The 21,659-nt window shown below is 50.4% G+C and overlaps 1 protein-coding gene across 2 annotated transcripts in view; it reads right to left on the bottom strand.

Annotated features, from left to right (window-relative positions):
* ric8a (RIC8 guanine nucleotide exchange factor A) overlaps nt 1-21,659 on the bottom strand; it is a 112,851-nt gene that overhangs the window by 15,773 nt on the left and 75,419 nt on the right. For both annotated transcript variants that reach the window (XM_041197756.1, XM_041197757.1), the window contains 3 exons: nt 14,581-15,186; nt 9,583-9,677; nt 2,467-2,617 (listed from right to left, as the gene is read on the bottom strand). In XM_041197756.1, the coding sequence (XP_041053690.1) occupies nt 2,467-2,617; nt 9,583-9,677; nt 14,581-15,186 (852 nt within the window). The remainder of the gene's footprint in view (nt 1-2,466; nt 2,618-9,582; nt 9,678-14,580; nt 15,187-21,659) is intronic.

Below are 21,659 nucleotides of genomic sequence, written 5' to 3'. Positions count from 1 at the left end.
GAGGGGAGGTATGGCATGTGGAGCTGGATCGTGATAGGGTCCAGGGACCTGGGGGAGGGGGTGTTCAAGGGTGACAGAGGGGAGAGGAATGATGATGGGGGGGGGGATGTTGGCGGGTGATGGGGGAGGGTAGAAGGTGGTGGAGTGAGTTTGGAAAGTGACACGCGACATTTTTCCAATCTGATCTTGACCACGCAGTTAGTCAGTCAGTGAGATCCCTCGAGGTGGGAGGAAGGTCTTTTCAGGTTGGTGGAGTTCAAGGTCAGCACATGTCGCCAATTAAAGGGACACCCTAATAATTGTGATGCAACTGGATTTCAACAATGCTCAGTTGTGTTCCCCTCTCTATGGTGAAGCTCCACATCGCAGCAGGTTTGTTCCCATAGCATCGAAACCCCAGCAAGGTGTGAAGCTGCCTTTCATTCTGTGTCATTTGCCATCGGCTGTAGTCAGAGGCAGGGATGCAGGAAGGGAGGGAGGTAGAATGCCTCCAAGGGGCACGGCTGGTGGAGGGCAGCCAATTTGCAACTCCAAACCTCCATCCTCCTGAGTGAATGGTCATGACTGACAAGGATCATGTGGTTAGTCTTTCTATGTTGCCAAGGCAATGGTCTCTCTATTGAGTTTTGAGGATAGTGGAGACAAGAGGAAAAGTGTCCACTTGAGGTTGCTTGCAAATGGATCTCATTATCCTGGTCAAAAGAACAACGTCCCCATATGCATTCATGTACGAACAGGAGGATTACTCATCTCTAATTCTCCAGGATATCCTTTACCTGGAGGGGGTGGGGATGCCATGTCTAAGAGAGGCCAGGCTTAGCACTTGCCTGTTGACTTTGAGATGGAGGGAAACCTGTAAAGAACATGCTCACTTAATACATCACTTGAATTTGTTCACACATCCACTGAGGCATCCACTGCAGGCAACCCTGCCTTGGTAATGGCTCTCATCCAGACCAGGATAAGGAGTGCCCACTGCAGATTGGCACAGGGCCATAAGAAGCAAGGACCTGTGCAGCAAGATGCAGTGGGGCCTCCACACGAGAAGAAGCTGGCAAACATGGACCACTACAATGCCGAGCATTGGCCCAACCATGGGTGCATCACTTGCAGTGCTCTTACCTAGGGATGAGCAAAAGGCAATGCCAGAGGTGCCCTCATATGTCCCGGGATGTGTTTGCTCACATCTGTCAGCTTCGCCAGTATGAGCTGCAGCTGCAAGGACTCCGTGTGAGTAATGCGGAGCTCCTGGCCTGCAAAGAATGAATGTGTGTCCAGTTGCCATTTAAATATGGCGCCAGGACCTTTGACCCCGATGAAGGTGTCTTCCTGCTCACCCCATGATGAGATTCACCGAGCTCCTCGCAGGTGCATAATTAATGAACTGAAATGCAGATTGTGCGTATTCACCCATCCTGCCACCCAGCAGGAATCACGCCTTCTTGCCCGCACGCCACCGGACTTAGTCTCCAGAATGGAAAATTCTGCCCTGTAACTCCCCAGGCCAGAGATAAACATGGGGATTCCATGGAGTCAAACCTCATCACAGCACAAATCCAGCGAGAGCAGCAAAAAGCTGCAGCTTTCTCAGAAATTGGAGAGGAGAGATTGCCAATCTCTGACCCACTAAGTTCCACTCCCAAACCTCCAACGTGTATGATCTCGCTCCCGGTATGGATCGGGAATGAAAATTCTTGAAAAATTGCCAAGATTTTCATAAGCTCATAAGAAATAGGAACAGTAGACCATTCATCCCCTCAAGCCTGCTCTGCCTTTCCTGCCCACTCCCCATATCCCTCAATTCCCTGTGAGAACAAAAATATGTATATCTTAGCCTTAAATATATTCAACGAAATGGCATCCATAATCCTCTGGGGTAGAGAATTCCAAACAGTCACAACAAATTGAGTGAAGAAATTTGTCATCTCAGTCCTAAATAACTGCTCCGTGGTCTAGGTTCCCCAGATCAGGAAATCAATCTCTCTGTCTAATCTGTCAAGCCCCTTCAGAATCCTATGTGTTTCAATGTGATCACCTCTCAATATTCTAAACTCCAGAGAATATAGACCAGCCTCTTGTCATAGGTCAACCCTCTCATCCCAGGGAGCAATTTAGTGAAACTTCGCTGCACTAGCTTCAATGCAAGTATATCCTTCCTTAAAAATTTTGATCAAAACTGCACATGGTATTCTAGACGTGGTCTCAACAAAGCTCAGTACAATTGTAGGAAGACTTCTTTATTCTTGTGTTCCAATCCACTTGCAACAAAGGCCAATATCCCATTTGCCTTCCTAATTTTTTGCTGTAACTCCATGCTAACTTTTTTGTGTTCCTTGTATGAGTACACCCAACTCTCTCTGAACATCAACATTTACAAGTTTCACAACATCTTTAAAATGTTCTACTTTTCTAATCTTACTACCAAAGTGAATAAAGTTTCGATGATCTTGGCAATCCGAGGCTCACCCGATCCAATCTCTTCTCCAAGAATTCCAGGAGCAGATTGACAGCATCCATGTTCATTCCCAGATACTCAACAGAGCCCAGCTGAACTCTGGGGGTGAGCAGGACATCCAAACACATCAGGGGTAGATTCCCCAACAGGTTCACCGTGTGACTGTGAAAACAAACAGGAAACAAGTGGGAGGACAACACACTCAGCTCAATCTCAGCTTTCTCACACCCACACACCCATCTCACATGTCCATACATACACACACTGTCACATGCACACGTACAACTCAGACCCTGTTCTCTCACACACCCTCACGTATACACAGTGTCATGCACCCAATTCTCACACGAATGTGCACCCAGCCGTCTCACACACACTTCCACACCCAGGTCTCTCACACACACTTCCACACCCAGGTCTCTCACACACACTTCCACACCCAGGTCTCACATACACCTCTACACTCAGGTCTCACACACACACTTCCACACCCAGGTCTCACACACACACTTCCACACCCAGGTCTCACACAGACGCTTCCACACCCAGGTCTCACACAGACACTTCCACACCCAGGTCTCACACACACTTCCACACCCAGGTCTCTCACACACACCTCTACACCCAGGTCTCACACACACTTCCACACCCAGCTCTGACATGCCCCAGCTCTCAGACACATACCCAGCTCTTGAACAGACACACATACACAACCCCAATACACACACACCCACACAGTCACCCACTCAGCTTTCACACACACACACCCAAGCTACATCCACATCCAGCTCACAAACGCATATACACACACCCACATATACCCAACTCTCTCACACACACAGACACATACCTAGCTCTGTCACACAACCCAATACACACTACACAAACACCCACGCCCCCCCAGCTCACATACACACCCAGTTATCTCCCTCTCACATACATACACATAACCCCACCCCCACACCTCACACACACAGACACACAGACATCCAACTCTCACCCACACGCACATGCCCCTCTCTCTCACACACTCAGACTAGGATCTACCCAGATTATCACCACCCCAGTTGGACCTTTCCTTTGTGCAGCTTTCATCTCAAGATGTTTTGAAGAGTTTACTTTCTTTGCAGGTTTATTGTAAACAATTCTTTCTGGGCAAACTTGGTGAGAAATGACCAGATGATTAGGTGTTGTAGGACTGATTGTCAGATATTTGGAGAAGGCATAATTTACAGTGATATGGGACAAGTGCAGAGAGACTGGGACTAATTGGATGGCTCTTTCAAAGAGCTAGCAGGCACAATGGGCTGAATGGCCTCCTCCATGCTGTTCAATTCTAGGTAACGGTAATCAATGAAGGAACAGTGATCTATATCTAACCAGTGACATAATCTTGCATATTCTCACTCTCATTCCTGTACTAGTTCAATTGGTTGCTTATTACTTAGCAAGTTATTATCTATTTACTTAAAACTGGTTAACAACAGGTTAAAATGACCTAACAAAGGAATATAACAAGGCAGTACAACTTCAGAAGAAATTAGATCCATGGGTTTAATACCCAACTCAGGAGCTGAGGGGGAGGCTGGGAGAAATGTCAAGTGACTGAAATCTCTCTCCAAGGGAAGACTGTCACTCCTGGAATAAACTGCAGCATCTCAGTTTATTATCTTGAGATTCTCTAAAGTTAGGAAAATCCCAGGCAGCTTTAAAAAGAGCACACGAGCAGAAGTCAATTCATCCTGACTGATGAGACTGCAGAACTCACACAGAAGTCATATGGGATTCCAACCATTTTATAATACACGAATATGGATGGACATATTTTAACACCACACCAAATGATAGTCCATCCTTGATTTCCCAGAGCCAGGAGTCTGAGGTTCCATCTAACTTCAGGATCATCATCCTGGTGAATCTACACTCTCTCTGGCTTCAAGCTCCTTTCTATAATGGGGTTCAAACCTGCATCCAATGTCCAACAGTGACCAAACCATTGCCTTATACAAATTCATAATTATTTCATATGCACTATGCCCCTACTCATGGGACCAAAATTCTTTATAACTTTATCTCCCAGCAATCACACTTTCAGGGAATTGTCTATTTGAACCTGATGAGCCACTGTTCATCTTCAGCCTTCAACATCTTTCCATCGACCGCTTCACTCCCTGTCCTTGTCTTTCTTTCCAAATTTTAATACTTCACACATTAAAACCCAACTGCCATCTTTCTGCCCATTACACTAATTGTCTATACTTTCCTGTAGCATTTCACTGACAAACCGGCTTCTTTCATGTTCTCCCAGAATCAAACTCCAAATCATTGATCAATACCGAGACCAAAAGCAGGCCCAGCACTGACACAGGAGTTGTGGGGGAGGGGCACACAGGTGGAGGAAAGGTTCACCCATCCCAGCACTGACACGGGTGATGGGAAGGTTTACCCATCTCAGCACTGACCCTGGGAGATAGCGGGTTCACCCCTCCTAGCACTGAACCCAGGGGAAGAGAGGCTGGGAGGTTCACTCCCAGCACTGACCTGGGGGAGGAGGACGTTCACCCCTGCTAGCACTAACCCTGAGTGGGGGGGGGGGGGGGGGTTCACCATTATGAACCCTTGTACAGTATGAGCACACCCACTTATTCCAATTCTGTTTCCTGCTCACCAACAACATTCTTTCCACATGCCTGAGCTTTTCTAGAAGTTCCTATGTGACAGTCTAACAACCTGAAAACTTGTTGATGCTGCACCCATTGCACTTCCTGTATCTAGTCACTGCTCACTGCTCAAAAGGCTCAATTAAATTGGTCAGACATAACTTGCCTTTAAAAAATCAGAATACAATGATGCAGTGGTTCTGTTGCTGGACTAATAATCCAGTCAACATGAGTTCAACTCTGGCCAAGGCAGTTTGAGAAATAGTTCACTAATGTCCTTCTGCAACATGGTTTACACTTAACTGCCCCTCTGCAATGGCTTAGCGAGGCATTCTGTTATATCAAACCCGTCTGCAGCAGTTCAAGAAGGCAGGCTCACCACCACCACCTTCTCAAGGGCAATTAGGGATGGGCAACAAATGCTGACTTTGTCAGCCACGTGACATCCCCTGAGGAAATTTTAAAAACACATCCATACTAGCTATTCCTGATTAACTGATCCACTCCTAAACAATTTATTCTTGGATTATGGATTCTACATATTTTTGCAGAATTTCCATTCACTAATAGAGTCATAGAGGTCTACAGCACAGAAAAAGGCCCTTCAGCCCATCAAGTCTGCACCGGTCAACAAGTACCTAACTATTCTAATCTCATTTTCCAGCACTAGGCCCATAGCCTTGTATGCCATGGCATTACAAGTGCACACCCAAATACTTCTTAAATGTTATGAAGGTTTCTGCTCTACCACCCTTTCAGGCAGTGAGTTCCAGATTCCCACCACGCTCTGAGTGAAAAAATTCTTCCTCAAATCCCCTCTAAACCTCCTGACCCTTGCCTTAAATCTATGCCCCCTGGTTATCGATCCCTCCACCAAGGGGAAAAGTTCCTTCCTGTCTACCCTATCTATGCCTCTTATAATTTTATACACCTCAATTACGTCCCCCCTCAATCTCCTCTGCTTCAGGGAAAATACCCACAGTCTATCCAATCTCACCTCATAATTTAAACTCTCCAGCCCAGGCAACATCCTGGTAAATCTCCTCTGCACTCCCTCTAGTGCAATCACATCCTTCCTATAATGCGGATTTCATAACTGCACGCAATACTCTAGCTGTGGTCTTACCAGTGTTTTATACAGTTCCAGCATAACCTCCCTGCTCTTATATTCTATGCCTCAGCTAATAAAGGCAAGTATCCCATACGCCTTCTTAACCACCTTATCGACCTCCTCCACCACCTTAAGGGACCTGTGGACATGCACACCAAGGTCCCTCTGATCCTCAGTACTTCCCAGGGTCCTACCATTCATTGTGTATTCCTGTGCCTTGTCTGTCCTGCCCAAATGCACCACCTCACACTTAGCTGGATTAAATTTAATTTGTCGCTGATCAGCCAATCTGACCAGCCCATCTATATCTTTCTGTAATCTAAGGCTATCCTCCTCACTATTTACCACCTCACCAATTTTCGTGTCATCTGTGAACTTACTGATCGACCCTCCTACATTCAAGTCTAAATTGTTAATATATCCAACAAACAGCAAGGGACCCAACGCCAATCCTTGTGGAACCCTGCTGGACACAGGCATCCAGTCACAAAATGACGCCTCGACCATCACCCTTTGCTTCCTGCCACTCAGCCAATTCTGGATCCAATTTGCCAAATTTCCTTGGATCCCATGGGCTCTTACCTTCCTTATCAGTCTCCCATGCGGGACCTTATCAAAAGCCTTGTTGAAGTCCAAGTAGAACACGTCAAATGCATTGCCCTCATCTACACACCTGGTCACCTCTTCGAAAAATTCAATCAAATTGGTCAGACATGACCTCCCCTTAACAAAACCATGCTGACTGTCCTTGATTAATCCCTGCCTCTCCAAGTGTGGATTAATTTTGTCCCTCAGAATTGCTTCCAATAGCTTCCCCACCACTGAGGTTATATTGACTGGCCTGTAGTACCCTGGTTTATCCCTCCTCCCTTCTTGAATAACGGTATCACATTGGCTGTCCTCCAGTCCTCTGGCACCTCTCCTGTGGCCAGAGAGGTATTGAAAATTATTGCCAGTGCCCCTTGCCTCACTCAACAGCCTGGGATACATTTCATCCGGGCCTGGAGATTTATCTACTTTTAAGTTTGCCCGACCATTTAGAGCCTCCACCCTTTCTATGCTAATTTCTTTAATTACATCACAGTCCTTCTGCCTCATTTCCATACCCACATCGTCCCTCTCACTTGTGAACACCGACACAAAGTATCCATTTAGAACCCTACCTACATCTTCCGGCTCCACACACAAATTACCACTATGGTCGTTAATGGGCTCTCCTCTTTCCCTAGTTATCCTTTCACTCTTAATGTAAAATAACTTTGGATTTTCCTTTATTTTACCTGCTAATGTTTTTTCTTGCCCCCTTTTTGCTCTCCTAATTTCCTTTTTAAGTTACCCCCTACACATTCTAAACTCCACTAGGGCTTCAGCTGTTTTGAGCCCTCGATATCTGCCATAAGCCTCCCCTTTTCTCTTTATCCAATCCTATATATTCCTCAACATCCAGGGTTCCCTGGATTTGTTGGTCCTTTATCTTTACTGGAATATGTTGGCCCTGTACTCTCCCCATTTCCTTCTTGAATGAGTCCCATGCAGATTTACCTAAAAGTAGCTGCTCCCAGTCCACTTTGGCCAAATCACATCTGATCTTATTAAAATTAGCCTTCCCCCATTTTAGAACTCAGACTTCTGGCCCATCCTTGTCCTTTTCCCATAACAACCTTGAATCTAATGGAGTTATGATCACTATCTGCAAAATACTCCCCCACTGAGACCTCTACCACTTGCCTGGCTTCATTCCCTAAAATTAAGTCCAGGTCTGCCCCCTCTCTTGTAGGACCTTCTATGTAATGGCTTAAAAAGCTCTCCTGGATGCATTTTAAGAATTCCGCTCCCTCTAAACCTATCACACTATAGCTGACCCAGTTAATGTTGGGGAAATTGAAATCACCCACTATTACTATACTATTATTTTTACACTTGACTTTACTCTACCTGATTTGTTCATCTATCCCTTTGTTTGATTCTTCACAAGAGATTATTAGCAAAAATTAAAGTGTATGGAATCGGAGATAACCAAGCGAGATGAATCAGTAATTGGGTGGAAGATGGAAAACGGGGATAAAGTGAATATTCTCTGATTGCTGATGTGTGACTCGTGATGTCCTCACAGGCATCTGTACTGAGCCTCAGCTTTTCATCATACTTATCAATGACTTAAATGGAGGAATGGAGAGGTGTTTATTCCAAGTTTGCTGACGAAACTGAATACGGCAAAGGCTATGTGCCCTGAGCTGCGCCCCTTCGCCAAGCTCTACCAATACAGCTACAGCATTGGCATCTACCCAGTATTGTGGAAAATTGTCCCGATATGACTTGACTGCAAAAAGCAGAACAATTCCAACCCGGCCAATTACTGTCCCATCAGTCTACTCTCAATCATCAGCAAAGTGATCGAGGCGGGTGGCAACGGTGCTATCAAGCAGCATTTATTCAGCAATAGCCTGCTGATTGATGCTCAGTCTGAGTTCCACCAGGGTCACTCAGCTCCTGACCTCATGACAGCCTTTGTACAAACATGGGCAAATGAGCTGAACTAAAGAGCTGAAGTGAGGGAGACTGCCCTTGACATCAAGGCAGCATTTGACTGAGTGACGTCAAGGAACCCTGTCAAAACTGAAGTCAATGGGAATCAGGGGGAAAACGCTCCACTGGTTTGAGGCAGACCTAGCACACAGGAAAATGGTTGTGGTTGTTGGAGGTTAATCATCTCAGCTCCAGGACATCACTGCAGGAGTTCCTCAGGGTAGTGTCTTCGGCCCAACCATCTTCAGCTGCTTCATCAATGACCTTCCCTCCATCATAAGGTCATAAGTGGGGATATCCGTTGATGACTGCACAATGTTCAGCATCATTTGTAACTCCTCAGATACTGAAGCTGTCCGTGTCCATATGCAGTAAGCCCTGGGCAACATTCAGGCTGGGCTGATAAGTGACAAGGGATATTCATGCCAAACAAATGTCAGGTATTGATCATGTCCAACAAGAAAGAATTCAACTTTTGCCCCTTGACTATCAGTAACATTACCATTGCTGAATCCCCCACTATCAACATCCCTGGGACCATCTACTGCATTAACCTTCCCCACAGTTTCTGTTACTCCCATAAAGAATTTGCTAAGTTTGATTAAATCTGACCTGCCTTTTAGAAATAAACGCTATTTCCTTATCGTATTCAAGATATTTTGTTATTTTACAATATAGACATTAACCTAACTAGTTTATTGTTCCATAAATTAGTTCTCACTCTTCTTTTGAAGACAACAATGAAGTTTCAAAGTGGGGTAAACAGGGCAGAAGGTTACTAGCTGGCGGGGCAGAGTGGGAATGCAGTGACCCCACATTGCTGACCCTACCTGTGCAGTTCCTCCGTTCTGTCCTCTCCGTCTGCTTTGACCAGGAGGCAGTATCGCAGGATGGCGACCAGATGGCGATAAAGAGCAGCATCTTCCTGTCCGTACAAGGAATAAGGGTTATATCACAGCCAAATATCAGCAATCCAGACACCTCTCTAAGTATTATAGCCTCCTTCAACAAATACTGGCGTATCTCTAAGACCCTGCTTCAGAGAGAGTGATTTTTAGAGAGAGTATCAAATGCATAAACCTTGGAATCGTTGAAAGAACAATTGGATTCAGTAGTGAAGGAACTTTAGGGTCACTCTGGGTTGATTTACCAAGATGGGCTGAATAGCCACCTTAACCCACAATTATCATGAGACACTGCAAACAAATTGGTCACAGCTATTAGGGACTGTGGCTGAAGTGATTCCTCAAGGAAGCGCTGCACAGTCAGAGGGGCAGTACTGAGGGAGAAGTGCACGGTCAGAGGGGCAGTACTGAGGGTGCAGTGCACTGTCAGACGAGCAGTACTGAGAGAGAACTGCACTGTCAGAGGGGCAGTACTGAGGGAGAACTGCACTGTCAGAGGGGCAGTACTGAGGGAGAACTGCACTGTCAGAGGGGCAGTACTGAGGGAGAACTGCACTGTCAGAGGGGCAGTATTGAGGGAGAACTGAACTGTCAGAGGGGCAGTACTGAGGGAGAACTGCACTGTCAGAGGGGCAGTACTGAGGGAGAACTGAACTGTCAGAAGGGCAGTACTGAGGGAGAACTGCACTGTCAGAGGGGCAGTACTGAGGGAGAACTGCACTGTCAGAGGGGCAGTACTGAGGGAGATCTGCACTGTCAGAGGGGCAGTACTGAAAGAGCATTGCACTGTCAGAGAGACAGTACTGAGGGAGCACTGCACTGTCAGATGGGCAGTACTAAGGGTGCACTGCACTGTCAGAGAGGCAGTACTGAAGGAGCGCTGCACTGTCAGATGGGCAGTACTGAGGGTGCACTGCACTGTCAGAGAGGCAGTAATGAAGGAGCGCTGCACTGTCAGATGGGCAGTACTGAGGGTGCGCTCAACTGTCAGAGAGGCAGTACTGAAGGAGCGCTGCACTGTCAGATGGGCAGTACTAAGGGTGCACTGCACTGTCAGAGGGGCAGTACTGAAGGAGCACTGCACTGTCAGAGGGACAGTACTGAGGGAGCACTGCACTGTCAGATGGGCAGTACTGAGGGTGCACTGCACTGTCAGAGAGGCAGTACTGAAGGAGCGCTGCACTGTCAGATGGGCAGTACTGAGGGTGTGCTGAACTGTCAGAGAGGCAGTACTGAAGGAGCGCTGCACTGTCAGATGGGCAGTACTGAGGGTGCGCTGAACTGTCAGAGGGGCTGTGATGAGGGAGCACTGCACTGTTAGAAGTGCTGATTTTTAGGTGAGATGTTAATCTGGGGCCTTGTCTGCCTGCTCATGTGAATTCAAAGAAGTGCAATGGAGTTCTTCCCGCTGTCCTGGACACCATCAGCTTTGTCAGACATGATTTACATAGAAAGTAACAGCAAAGAAACAGGTCATTTGGCCTAACAGGTTCATGCCGATGTTTGTGCTCCACATGAGCATGATTTCACCCTATTTCATCTCACCCTCTCATCATATCCTTTCATTCGTTTCTCCCTCTTATTATGTAGCTTCCCTTTAAATGTATCTATTCTATTCACCTCAACTACTCCTTATGGTAGCGAGTTCCACTCTCACCATTCCCTGGCACAAGAAGTTTATCCTGAATTCCTGATTAGATTTATTAGTGACTATCTTATTTTTTTTTGGAAAAATATACTTTATTCATAAAATATCAGAAAGAACATTATAAAACATTTCTAAATGGCTATCACAAAAAGTGCAATCATATTCAACTTTTACACATGGATCATGAGGTACTTCAATACAATCAATGAATATTACAGTCATTTCAATATGGTCATTACAGTCAGAGTGCAATGGGATTGGAGTTATCGATATACATCATGTTGCACTCTGAGGTGCTTCAATACAATTATAACACATTTAGTATTCACTACCTAGATTTATTGTGAGCTGTACAGCCAGAGGGGTCTATACAGTTTCCAGCCCCTCGGTGCACTATGGCAGAAAGGTCTTAGACAGTGCCTTTGCAGCGGCTGCCCCAAACTTTAGTACATCCCTCAGCACATAGTCCGGGACCTTGGAATGTGCCAGTCTGCAACACTCGGTCGGGGACAACTCTTTGGACTGGAAGACCAACAAGTTTCGGGCAGACCAAAGAACATCTTTCACCAAGTTGATCTTCCAGCTGCAGTTGATGTTTGTCTCGATGTGGGAACAGCCCATAGAGTACAGACTCCTGTATTGCAGGACTGCTCGCGATGAACCTTGACAAAAACCACTGCATCTCTCTCCAGATCTTCTTTGCAAAGGCACATTCCACAAGGAGGTGAACAATAGTCTCTTCCCCACCAAAGCCACCTCGAGGGCAATGTGCAGAGGGGGTGAGACTCCTGGCGTGTAGGAAGGATCTGACAGGGAGGGCCTTTCTCACCACCAGCCAAGCACCATCTTGGTGCTTGTTGGAATGTTCTGGCGGTGAGGCATTCTGCCAAATGACTTTAACAGTCTGATCAGGGAACCATCTGACAGGATCCACCATCTCCTTTTCCCGCAGGGCCTCTAGGATGTTATGTGCCGACCACCGCCTGATGGACTTGTGGTCAAAGGTATTTCTCTGCATAAATTTTTCCACAAGGGACAGGTGGTATTTGTATTATAATTGTATTTCCACAAGGTGGTACGGCACGGTCCAACTACTTGGAGCATTTCGCAGCAACATGGCCAGACACATCCTTTGTAACACCAGGGACAGGTAGAACTTCAGCACATTATAACACTTGGTGTTTGCGTACCGAGGGTCTATGCACAGCTTGATGCAGCTGCTCACAAAGATGCCCATCAGGATGAGGGCGATGTTGGGCACATTTTTCCCCCTTTATCTAGAGACTTGTACATCACGTCCCTGCGAACACAATCCATTTTCGACCTCCAGGTAAAGCTCGGGTGATCACCATCGCTGCAGGGCCAGACTGCACCACGTACAGCAACACCGAGAGTGCCTCACACCTGATGACCAGATTCTTACCCGCAATGGAGAGGGAGCATCACTCCCACATGCTCAGTTTTCTTTCCACCATAGCCACTCGCTCCTTCCAGTTTCTAACGCATGCCCTGGTCCCTCTGAACCATGACCCCAGCACCTTCAGGCTATTAGCTCTGATGGTGAAGGGGCCAAAAGATTGGTCAGCCCAGTTCCCAAAGAACATGGCCTCATTTTTGCCATGATTTACCTTGGCTCTCGAGGCCAGGTTGAACTGGTCACAGACGTGGATCAGTCTGCGCACCGACAGCGGACCCGAGCAGAAGACGGCAACATCATCCATGTACAGGGAGGCTTTGAGCTGAGTACATCCACTGCCTGGGATCGTCACTCCTCTTATGCCCGGATCCTTTCTGATGGACTCAGCAAAGGGTTCTATGTGACACACAAACAGGACAGGGGAAAGGAGGGCAGCCCTGCCTGACTCCAGATTTAATTGGAAAGCTTTCTGATTCCCACCCATTGATTGAAACTGCGATACTGATATTAGTGTAGAGCAGTTGGATCCAGTTGCGGATTCCCACCCCAAACCCCATTTTGGAGAGCACATCCACCATGTAGGTGTGCGATATTCTGTCAAACACCTTCTCTTGATCCAGGCTAATGAGGCAGGTGGCCACACCCTTGTCCCCTGTCCTGCACAAAGGCAGTCATATCCCTGAGTAGCGCAAGGTTGTCAGAGATCTTCCTGCCAGGCACAGCACAGGTCTGGTCAGGGTGGATCACCAACTCCAGAGAGACTTGACCCAATGACCTTGAATAGGATCTTATAGTCTGCAGCCAACAGTGAAATGGGCTGCTAATTTCTGATTTCCTCCCTTTCCCCCTTGTGCTTGTAGATGAGGCTGATGATGACTTTCCTCATGGATTCTGACATGCTGCCGGCCAGGAGCATACTCTCGTACACTTCTAGCAGGTCTGGGCTGGTCCAGTGCCACAGAGCCGAATACAACTCAGCCGGCAAGTTGTCGCTTCCGGGAGTCTTACTATTTTATATTGATGCTCCCTTATGGCCCCTAAAACTGGTCTCAGCCACAAGTGGAAACATCTCTTTCTCTACTTATCAAACCCCTTCATCGTTTTTAAAGTCTCCATCAGGTAACCCCTCAGCTTCCTCTTTTCTGGAGGAAAAAACACTGGCCTGTTCAATTTTTCCTGATGGGTGTAACCACTCAGTTCTGCTATCATCCTAGTAATTTTTTTTTGCATCTTCTCCAGTTTCTCTATATCTTATAATATGAAGATCAGAACTACGTGCAGTAATCCAAGTGTGATCTAAGCAAGGTCCAATACAAGTTTAACATAACCCCTGTGCTTTTCAATTCTCTCTCTTGGAATGAACCCCAGTGCTTGGTTTGATTTTTTCAATAGGCTTACAAACCTGTGTCGCTACTTTTTGTGATTTGTCTACCTGTACCCTGGGATCCTTCGGTTCCTCTACCCCACTCAGATTCTTATTTCCTGAGGACAACGTTGACCCTTATTCTTCTTCCTAAAATGTACCAGCTCATAACAGTCTATATCGGAAACATTTGCTAATTACATGGCGCTCTGCAAGGTTATCAATGTCTTCTCATATTTTGTCACAGTCCTCCTCTCCATTAACTACATCCCCCAAATTTTGAAATTGTATTCCTGATTCCCAATTCAAATAGTTTCTGTAAATGGTGAAGAACAATGGCCTCAATATTGTGGAACACCAATTCCCTTTCTCCTCTTTATAAAGCTGTGTTGGCTAGCATCAATTATCTGAACAACTATTCATTTTCTCCCTTATCACAGCCTCTAGGGCCTTATAGGAAGGTACGATTGGAGTGAGAGGAACAAAAGGACTCACCTCATCCACTTCTCTTTTGTTCAAGTCAAAAGTGATGTTGAAGAGGATCTTCAGGATTTCCATTGCGCAGTCAGTTTGCTGACGGGCCAGCGGAGGTCCATCAGTGGCCACCTCATACATGTCTGACCACCTCACACTCAGTGTGCTCTCCAGAGCATCAGTCAGCAGACTCACACCACGCAGCTCCTGACCCAGTTGTCTGCGGATGTCCAACCTCAGAGCCGTGAGGAGGAAGAGCAGGCGGCAGTCAAAGAATTTGATGTCATGCGTCAGGTTCTTCCCATTGTAAAGTTTGAGTCGCTCGGTGAGACCGAACACCATGCAGCTTTCCGCACCGATCGCCTGCGCTGTGGGGCTGTTGAACACCACGTTGCAGAGGCATTTCAGGGCCTCAACTATCACATCAACGTCAGGCATCCCATCCAAGTGTTCTTCACTATAATCAATTCCAGCATGTTTGGCCAGAGCCCGCATGGCTCCCCTGGTGGTGAATGGCCTCAGGTTGTTCTTGTCCCGGGATAGAATGCGCACTGTTCCCAAACAGGCCACCTGGCATGCTGGCTGCAAATCCCGCTCCAGAAACTTGATCACCAACTTGCCGAGTTTCTGGGAACAAAATCAAATGAAAAAATACAATCACGTGAGGAAACGGTTCACAGCTGAAGTTATTCGTGTCTTTAAAACCTGGTACACTGTTATATTCACTGTGGCCATCACAAGGCAGATGTTAATGAAAGGGGTGCCTGCCATAGGGAACAGTTGATCTCGCCTTTCAAGCTCTTGTAAACATTATCTAGATCAGGCTTGTCCAAACTTTTCGTGTGGTGGAGGGAGCCACATTTCAAAATTTTTCTCACTCGAGGGGCCAATGAACAAATTTCAGAAAGATAATGTTTGGCGCAACTTTAAACATGAATTTTTAAAAAAGTGCTGAGGTGTGAAAAGGAACATCTGGCTGAGCAAAAAAACAATGAGTAATAAATAAAGATGAATATTTGGGTGTAAGAGGGTTAGTGTGTGTCCGGCTCACTCACCCTCAGCAACTGTGTGCAGTTGAGGGTGAATGAGAACCCTAAAACTGGGAATGAGCCAGACTTAAGAACACACTCCCTCCACACTCACACTCTCTCTCTTCACCCCTTGCGCTCTCTCCCTCCCGCCCCTCGTGCCCCCTCCCTCCCAGCCCTTCGCACCCTCTTCTTCGTCCCTTCACACCCTCTCCCTCACCATCTCTCTCTCTCTTCTACCCTCACACATTATCTCTTTCCCCCGTCACACTCGCCCACTCTCTCCTTTCCCCTCACATTCTCTCTCTCTGTCCCCCTCCTCCTTGCACTCCCTCTTTCCCCCTCGCACTCTCTCCTCTTTGCTCTCTCTCCCCCGAATTCTCTCTCCCCCTTCCCTCTCGCACTCTCTCTTCCCCTTTCCCCCTTGCACTCTCTCTTCCCCTTTCCACCTCACACTCTCTCTCTCCCTCACCCCCTCGCACTCTCTCTCTCACCCCTCACATTCATTTTCCCTCTCCCCCTCGCACTCACTCTCCCTGTTCCCCTTGCTCTCTCTCGTGCTCTCCACCTCGCTCTCTTTCCCGCTCCCCATCGCACCCTCTCTCCCCGTTTACCCCTCGCACTTTGCATCCCCTTACACCCTCGCACTCTCTCCCCCTTTCTCCCTCGCACCCCCTCTCTCTCTCCCTCCTTCTCCCCCTCGCACTCTCTCACTCCCCCACCCCCTCGCACTCTCTCTTCTCTCTCTCATCCCCTCGCACTCTCTCCCTCCCTCTCCCCCTCGCACTCTCTCTTCTCTCCCCCTCGCACTCTCTCTCCTCCTCGCACTCTCTCCCCCTCGCACTCTCCCTTGCACTGTCTCTCTCTCTATCTCTCCTTCGCACTCTCTCTCTCCTTCACACTCTCTCTCTCTCTCTCGCTCCCTCGCACTCTCTCTCTCTCTGCCTCGCACTCTCTCTCTCTCTGCCTCGCACTCTCTCTCTCGCTCTCTCTACCTCGCACTCTCTCTCCCTCGCACTCTCTCTCTGCCTCGCACTCCCTCCCTCACACTCTCTCCCTCCCTCGCACTCTCTCTCGCACTCTCTCTCTCTCCCTCGCACTCTCTCTCTCCCTCGCACTCTCTCTCCCTCGCTCCATCTCTCTCTCTCCCTCCCTCGCATTCTCTCTCTCTCCCCCTCCCTCGCAGTCTCTCTCTCCCTCACACTCTCTCTATCTCTCTCCCTCGCACTCTCTCTCTCCCTCGCACTCTCTCTCTCCCTCCCTCGCACTCTCTCTCTCTCTCCCTTGCACTCTCTCTCTCTCTCCCTCGCACTCTCTCTCTCTCCCTCGCACTCTCTCTCCCTCGCACTCTCTCTCTCGCACTCTCTCTCTCTCCCTCGCACTCTCTCTCTCTCGCACTCTCTCCCTCACACTCTCTCTCGCACTCTCTCCCTCGCATTCTCTCTCTCTCCCTCCCACTCTCTCTGTCTCCCCCTCGCACTCTCTCTCTCTCTCGCACTCTCTCTCTCTCTGCCTCGCACTCTCTCTCTCGCACTCTCTCTCACTCCCCCTCGCATTCTCTCTCACTCGCTCTCTCCCTCGCACTCTCTCACTCGCACTCTCTCTCTCTCCCTCGCACTCTCTCTCTCTCTCCCTCGCACGCACTCTCACTCTCCCTCGCACTCTCTCTCTCCTTCGCACTCTCTCTCTCTCTCCCTCGCACTCTCTCTCTCTCTCGCACTCTCTCCCTCGCATTCTCTCTCTCTCCCTCCCTCACACTCTCTCTCACTCCCCCTCGCACTCTCTCTCGCTCTCCCCCTCGCACTCTCTCTCTCGCACTCTCTCTCACCCTCGCACTCTCTCTCTATCTCTCCCTCGCTGTCTCTCACTCTCTCCCTCGCTGTCTCTCACTCTCTCCCTCGCACTCTGTCCCTCGCTCTGTCTCCCTCGCACTCTCTCCCTCGCACTCTCTCTCTCCCTCGCACTCTCTCCCTCGCGCTCTCTCTCTCGCTCCCTCGCGCTCTCACTCTCTCCCTCGCGCTCTCACTCTCTCCCTCGCGCTCTCACTCGCTCTCCCTCGTTCTCTATCTCTCTCTCCCTCGCACTCTCTCCCTCTCACTCTCTCTCTCTCTCCCTCCACTCTCTCTCTCTCCCTCCCTCGCGCTCTCTCTCTCTCCCTCACACTCTCTCCCTCGCACTCTCTCAATCTCCCTCGCACTCGCTCTCTCACTCCCTCGCACTCGCTCTCTCTCCCTCGCACTCGCTCTCTCTCTCCCTCGCACTCGCTCTCTCTCCTTCGCACTCGCTCTCTCTCCCTCGCACTCGCTCTCTCTCCCATCCTCACTGTCTCTCTCTCTCTCACTCGCAGTCTCTCTCTCTCACTCGCAATCGCTCTCTCTCACTCGCAATCGCTCTCTCTCTCTCCCTCGCGCTCTCTCTCTCTCCCTCGCGCTCTCTCTCTCTCCCTCGCACTCTCTCTCGCTCCCTCGCACTCTCTCTCTCTCTCTCCTTCTCTCTCTCCCTCGCACTCTCTCTCTCTCTCGCACTCTCTCTCTCTCTGCCTCGCACTCTCTCTCTCGCACTCTCTCTCACTCCCCCTCGCATTCTCTCTCACTCGCTCTCTCCCTCGCACTCTCTCACTCGCACTCTCTCTCTCTCCCTCGCACTCTCTCTCTCTCTCCCTCGCACGCACTCTCACTCTCCCTCGCACTCTCTCTCTCCTTCGCACTCTCTCTCTCTCTCCCTCGCACTCTCTCTCTCTCTCGCACTCTCTCCCTCGCATTCTCTCTCTCTCCCTCCCTCACACTCTCTCTCACTCCCCCTCGCACTCTCTCTCGCTCTCCCCCCTCGCACTCTCTCTCTCGCACTCTCTCTCACCCTCGCACTCTCTCTCTATCTCTCCCTCGCTGTCTCTCACTCTCTCCCTCGCTGTCTCTCACTCTCTCCCTCGCACTCTGTCCCTCGCTCTGTCTCCCTCGCACTCTCTCCCTCGCACTCTCTCTCTCCCTCGCACTCTCTCCCTCGCGCTCTCTCTCTCGCTCCCTCGCGCTCTCACTCTCTCCCTCGCGCTCTCACTCTCTCCCTCGCGCTCTCACTCGCTCTCCCTCGTTCTCTATCTCTCTCTCCCTCGCACTCTCTCCCTCTCACTCTCTCTCTCTCTCCCTCCACTCTCTCTCTCTCCCTCCCTCGCGCTCTCTCTCTCTCCCTCACACTCTCTCCCTCGCACTCTCTCAATCTCCCTCGCACTCGCTCTCTCTCTCCCTCGCACTCGCTCTCTCTCCCTCGCACTCGCTCTCTCTCTCCCTCGCACTCGCTCTCTCTCCTTCGCACTCGCTCTCTCTCCTTCGCACTCGCTCTCTCTCCCTCGCACTCGCTCTCTCTCCCATCCTCACTGTCTCTCTCTCTCTCACTCGCAGTCTCTCTCTCTCACTCGCAATCGCTCTCTCTCACTCGCAATCGCTCTCTCTCTCTCCCTCGCGCTCTCTCTCTCTCCCTCGCGCTCTCTCTCTCTCCCTCGCACTCTCTCTCGCTCCCTCGCACTCTCTCTCTCTCTCTCCTTCTCTCTCTCCCTCGCACTCTCTCCCTCGCACTCTCCCTCGCACTCGCTCTCCCTCGCACTCGCTCTCCCTTGCACTCGTTCTCTCCCTCGCACTCGCTCTCTCTCTCCCTCGCACTCGCTCTCTCTCCCTTGCACTCTCTCTCTCCCTCGCTGTCTCTCTCTCTCACTCGCGATCTCTCTCTCTCTCTCCCTCGCGGTCTCTCTCTCTCTCTCCCTCACGCTCTCTCTCCCTCGCATTCTCTCTCTCTCCCTCGCACTCTCTCTCTCCCTCCCTCGCTGTCTCTCTCTCTCACTAGCGCTCTCTCTCTCCCTCGCGCTCTCTCTCTCTCCCTCGTGCTTGCTCTCACCCTCGCACTCTCTCCCTCGCTCTCTCTCCCTCGCACTCGCTCTCTCTCCCTCGCACTCGCTCACACTCTCCCTCGCACTCGCTCACTCTCTCCCTCGCACTCGCTCACTCTCTCCCTCGCACTCTCTCCCTCGCACTCTCTCCCTCGCACTCGCTCTCTCTCCCTCGCACTCGCTCTCTCTCTCTCCCTCGCACTCTCTCCCTCGCACTCTCTCCCTTGCACTCTCTCCCTCGCACTCACTCCCTCGCATTCACTCTATCGCACTCACTCCCTCGCACTCTCTCCCTCGCACTCTCTCTCTCTCCCCCTCGCACTCTCTCTCTCCCCCCCTCGCACCCTCTCTCTCTCTCCCTCGTACTCTCTCTCTCCCTCGCACTCTCTCCCTCGCTCTCTCTCCCTCGGTCTCTCTCCCTCGCACTCTGTCCCTCTCCCTCGCACTCTCTCTCTCTCCCACGCACTCTCTCTCTCTCCCACGCATTCTCTCTCTCTCCCTCGCACTCTCTCTCTCTCCCTCGCACTCTCTCTCTCTTCCTCGCACTCTCTCTCTCTTCCTCGCACTCGCCCTCTCTCTCCCTCGCACTCACCCTCTCTCTCCCTCGCACTCGCCCTCTCTCTCCCTCGCCCTCTCTCTCCCTCACACTCTCTCTCTCTCCCTTGCACTCTCTCTCTCTCCCTCGCACTCTCTCTCTCCCTTGCACTCGCTCTCTCTCCCTCGCACTCGCTCTCTCTCTCCCTCACATTCTCTCTCTCTCTCCGTCGCACTCTCTCTCTCCCCCTCGCACTCTCTCTCTCTCCCCCTTGCACTCTCTCTTGCTCCCCCTCGCACTCTCTCTCGCTCCCCCTCACACTCTCTCGCTCCCCCTCGCACTCTCTCGCTCCCCCTCGCACTCTCTCTCGCTCCCCCTCGCACTCTCTCACCCCCTCGCACTCTCTCCCCCTCGCACTCTCTCCCCCTCGCACTCTCTCTCCCCCTCGCACTCTCCCTTGCACTGTCTCTCTCTCTATCTCTCCTTCGCACTCTCTCTCTCCTTCACACTCTCTCTCTCTCGCTCCCTCGCACTCTCTCTCTCTCTGCCTCGCACTCTCTCTCTCTGCCTCGCACTCTCTCTCTCTGCCTCGCACTCTCTCTCTCGCTCTCTCTACCTCGCACTCTCTCTCCCTCGCACTCTCTCTCTGCCTCGCACTCCCTCCCTCACACTCTCTCCCTCCCTCGCACTCTCTCTCGCACTCTCTCTCTCTCCCTCGCACTCTCTCTCTCCCTCGCACTCTCTCTCTCCCTCGCACTCTCTCTCCCTCGCTCCATCTCTCTCTCTCCCTCCCTCGCATTCTCTCTCCCTCCCCCTCCCTCGCAGTCTCTCTCTCCCTCACACTCTCTCTATCTCTCTCTCCCTTGCACTCTCTCTCCCTCGCACTCTCTCTCCCTCCCTCGCACTCTCTCTCTCTCTCCCTTGCGCACTCTCTCTCTCTCCCTCGCACTCTCTCTCTCTCTCCCTCGCACTCCCTCTCTCTCGCACTCTCTCTCTCTCGCACTCTCTCTCTCCCTCGCACTCTCTCTCTCTCGCACTCTCTCCCTCACACTCTCTCTCGCACTCTCTCCCTCGCATTCTCTCTCTCTCCCTCCCACTCTCTCTGTCTCCCCCTCGCACTCTCTCTCTCTCTCTCGCACTCTCTCTCTCTCTGCCTCGCACTCTCTCTCTCGCACTCTCTCTCACTCCCCCTCACATTCTCTCTCACTCGCTCTCTCCCTCGCACTCTCTCACTCGCACTCTCTCTCTCTCCCTCGCACGCACTCTCTCTCTCCCTCGCACGCACTCTCTCTGTCCCTCGCACTCTCTCTCTCCTTCGCACTCTCTCCCTCGCACTCTCTCTCTCTCTCGCACTCTCTCCCTCGCATTCTCTCCCTCGCATTCTCTCTCTCTCCCTCCCTCACACTCTCTCTCACTCCCCCTCGCACTCTCTCTCACTCTCCCCCTCGCACTCTCTCTCTCGCACTCTCTCTCTCTCACTATCTCTCTCTCTCCCTCGAACTCTCTCTCTCTCCCTCCCTCGCTCTCTCTCTCTCTCTCCCTTGCGCTCTCTCTCTCCCTCGCACTCTCTCAATCTCCCTCGCACTCGCTCTCTCTCTCCCTCGCACTCGCTCTCTCTCCCTCGCACTCGCTCTCTCTCCCTCGCACTCTCTCCTTCGCA

The sequence above is a fragment of the Carcharodon carcharias genome, chromosome 10 (assembly GCF_017639515.1).
Source record: "Carcharodon carcharias isolate sCarCar2 chromosome 10, sCarCar2.pri, whole genome shotgun sequence".
Classification (NCBI taxonomy): domain Eukaryota; kingdom Metazoa; phylum Chordata; class Chondrichthyes; order Lamniformes; family Lamnidae; genus Carcharodon; species Carcharodon carcharias.
Note: the sequence above shows the minus strand (reverse complement) of the source record. Positions and strands in the feature narration are given on the sequence as shown.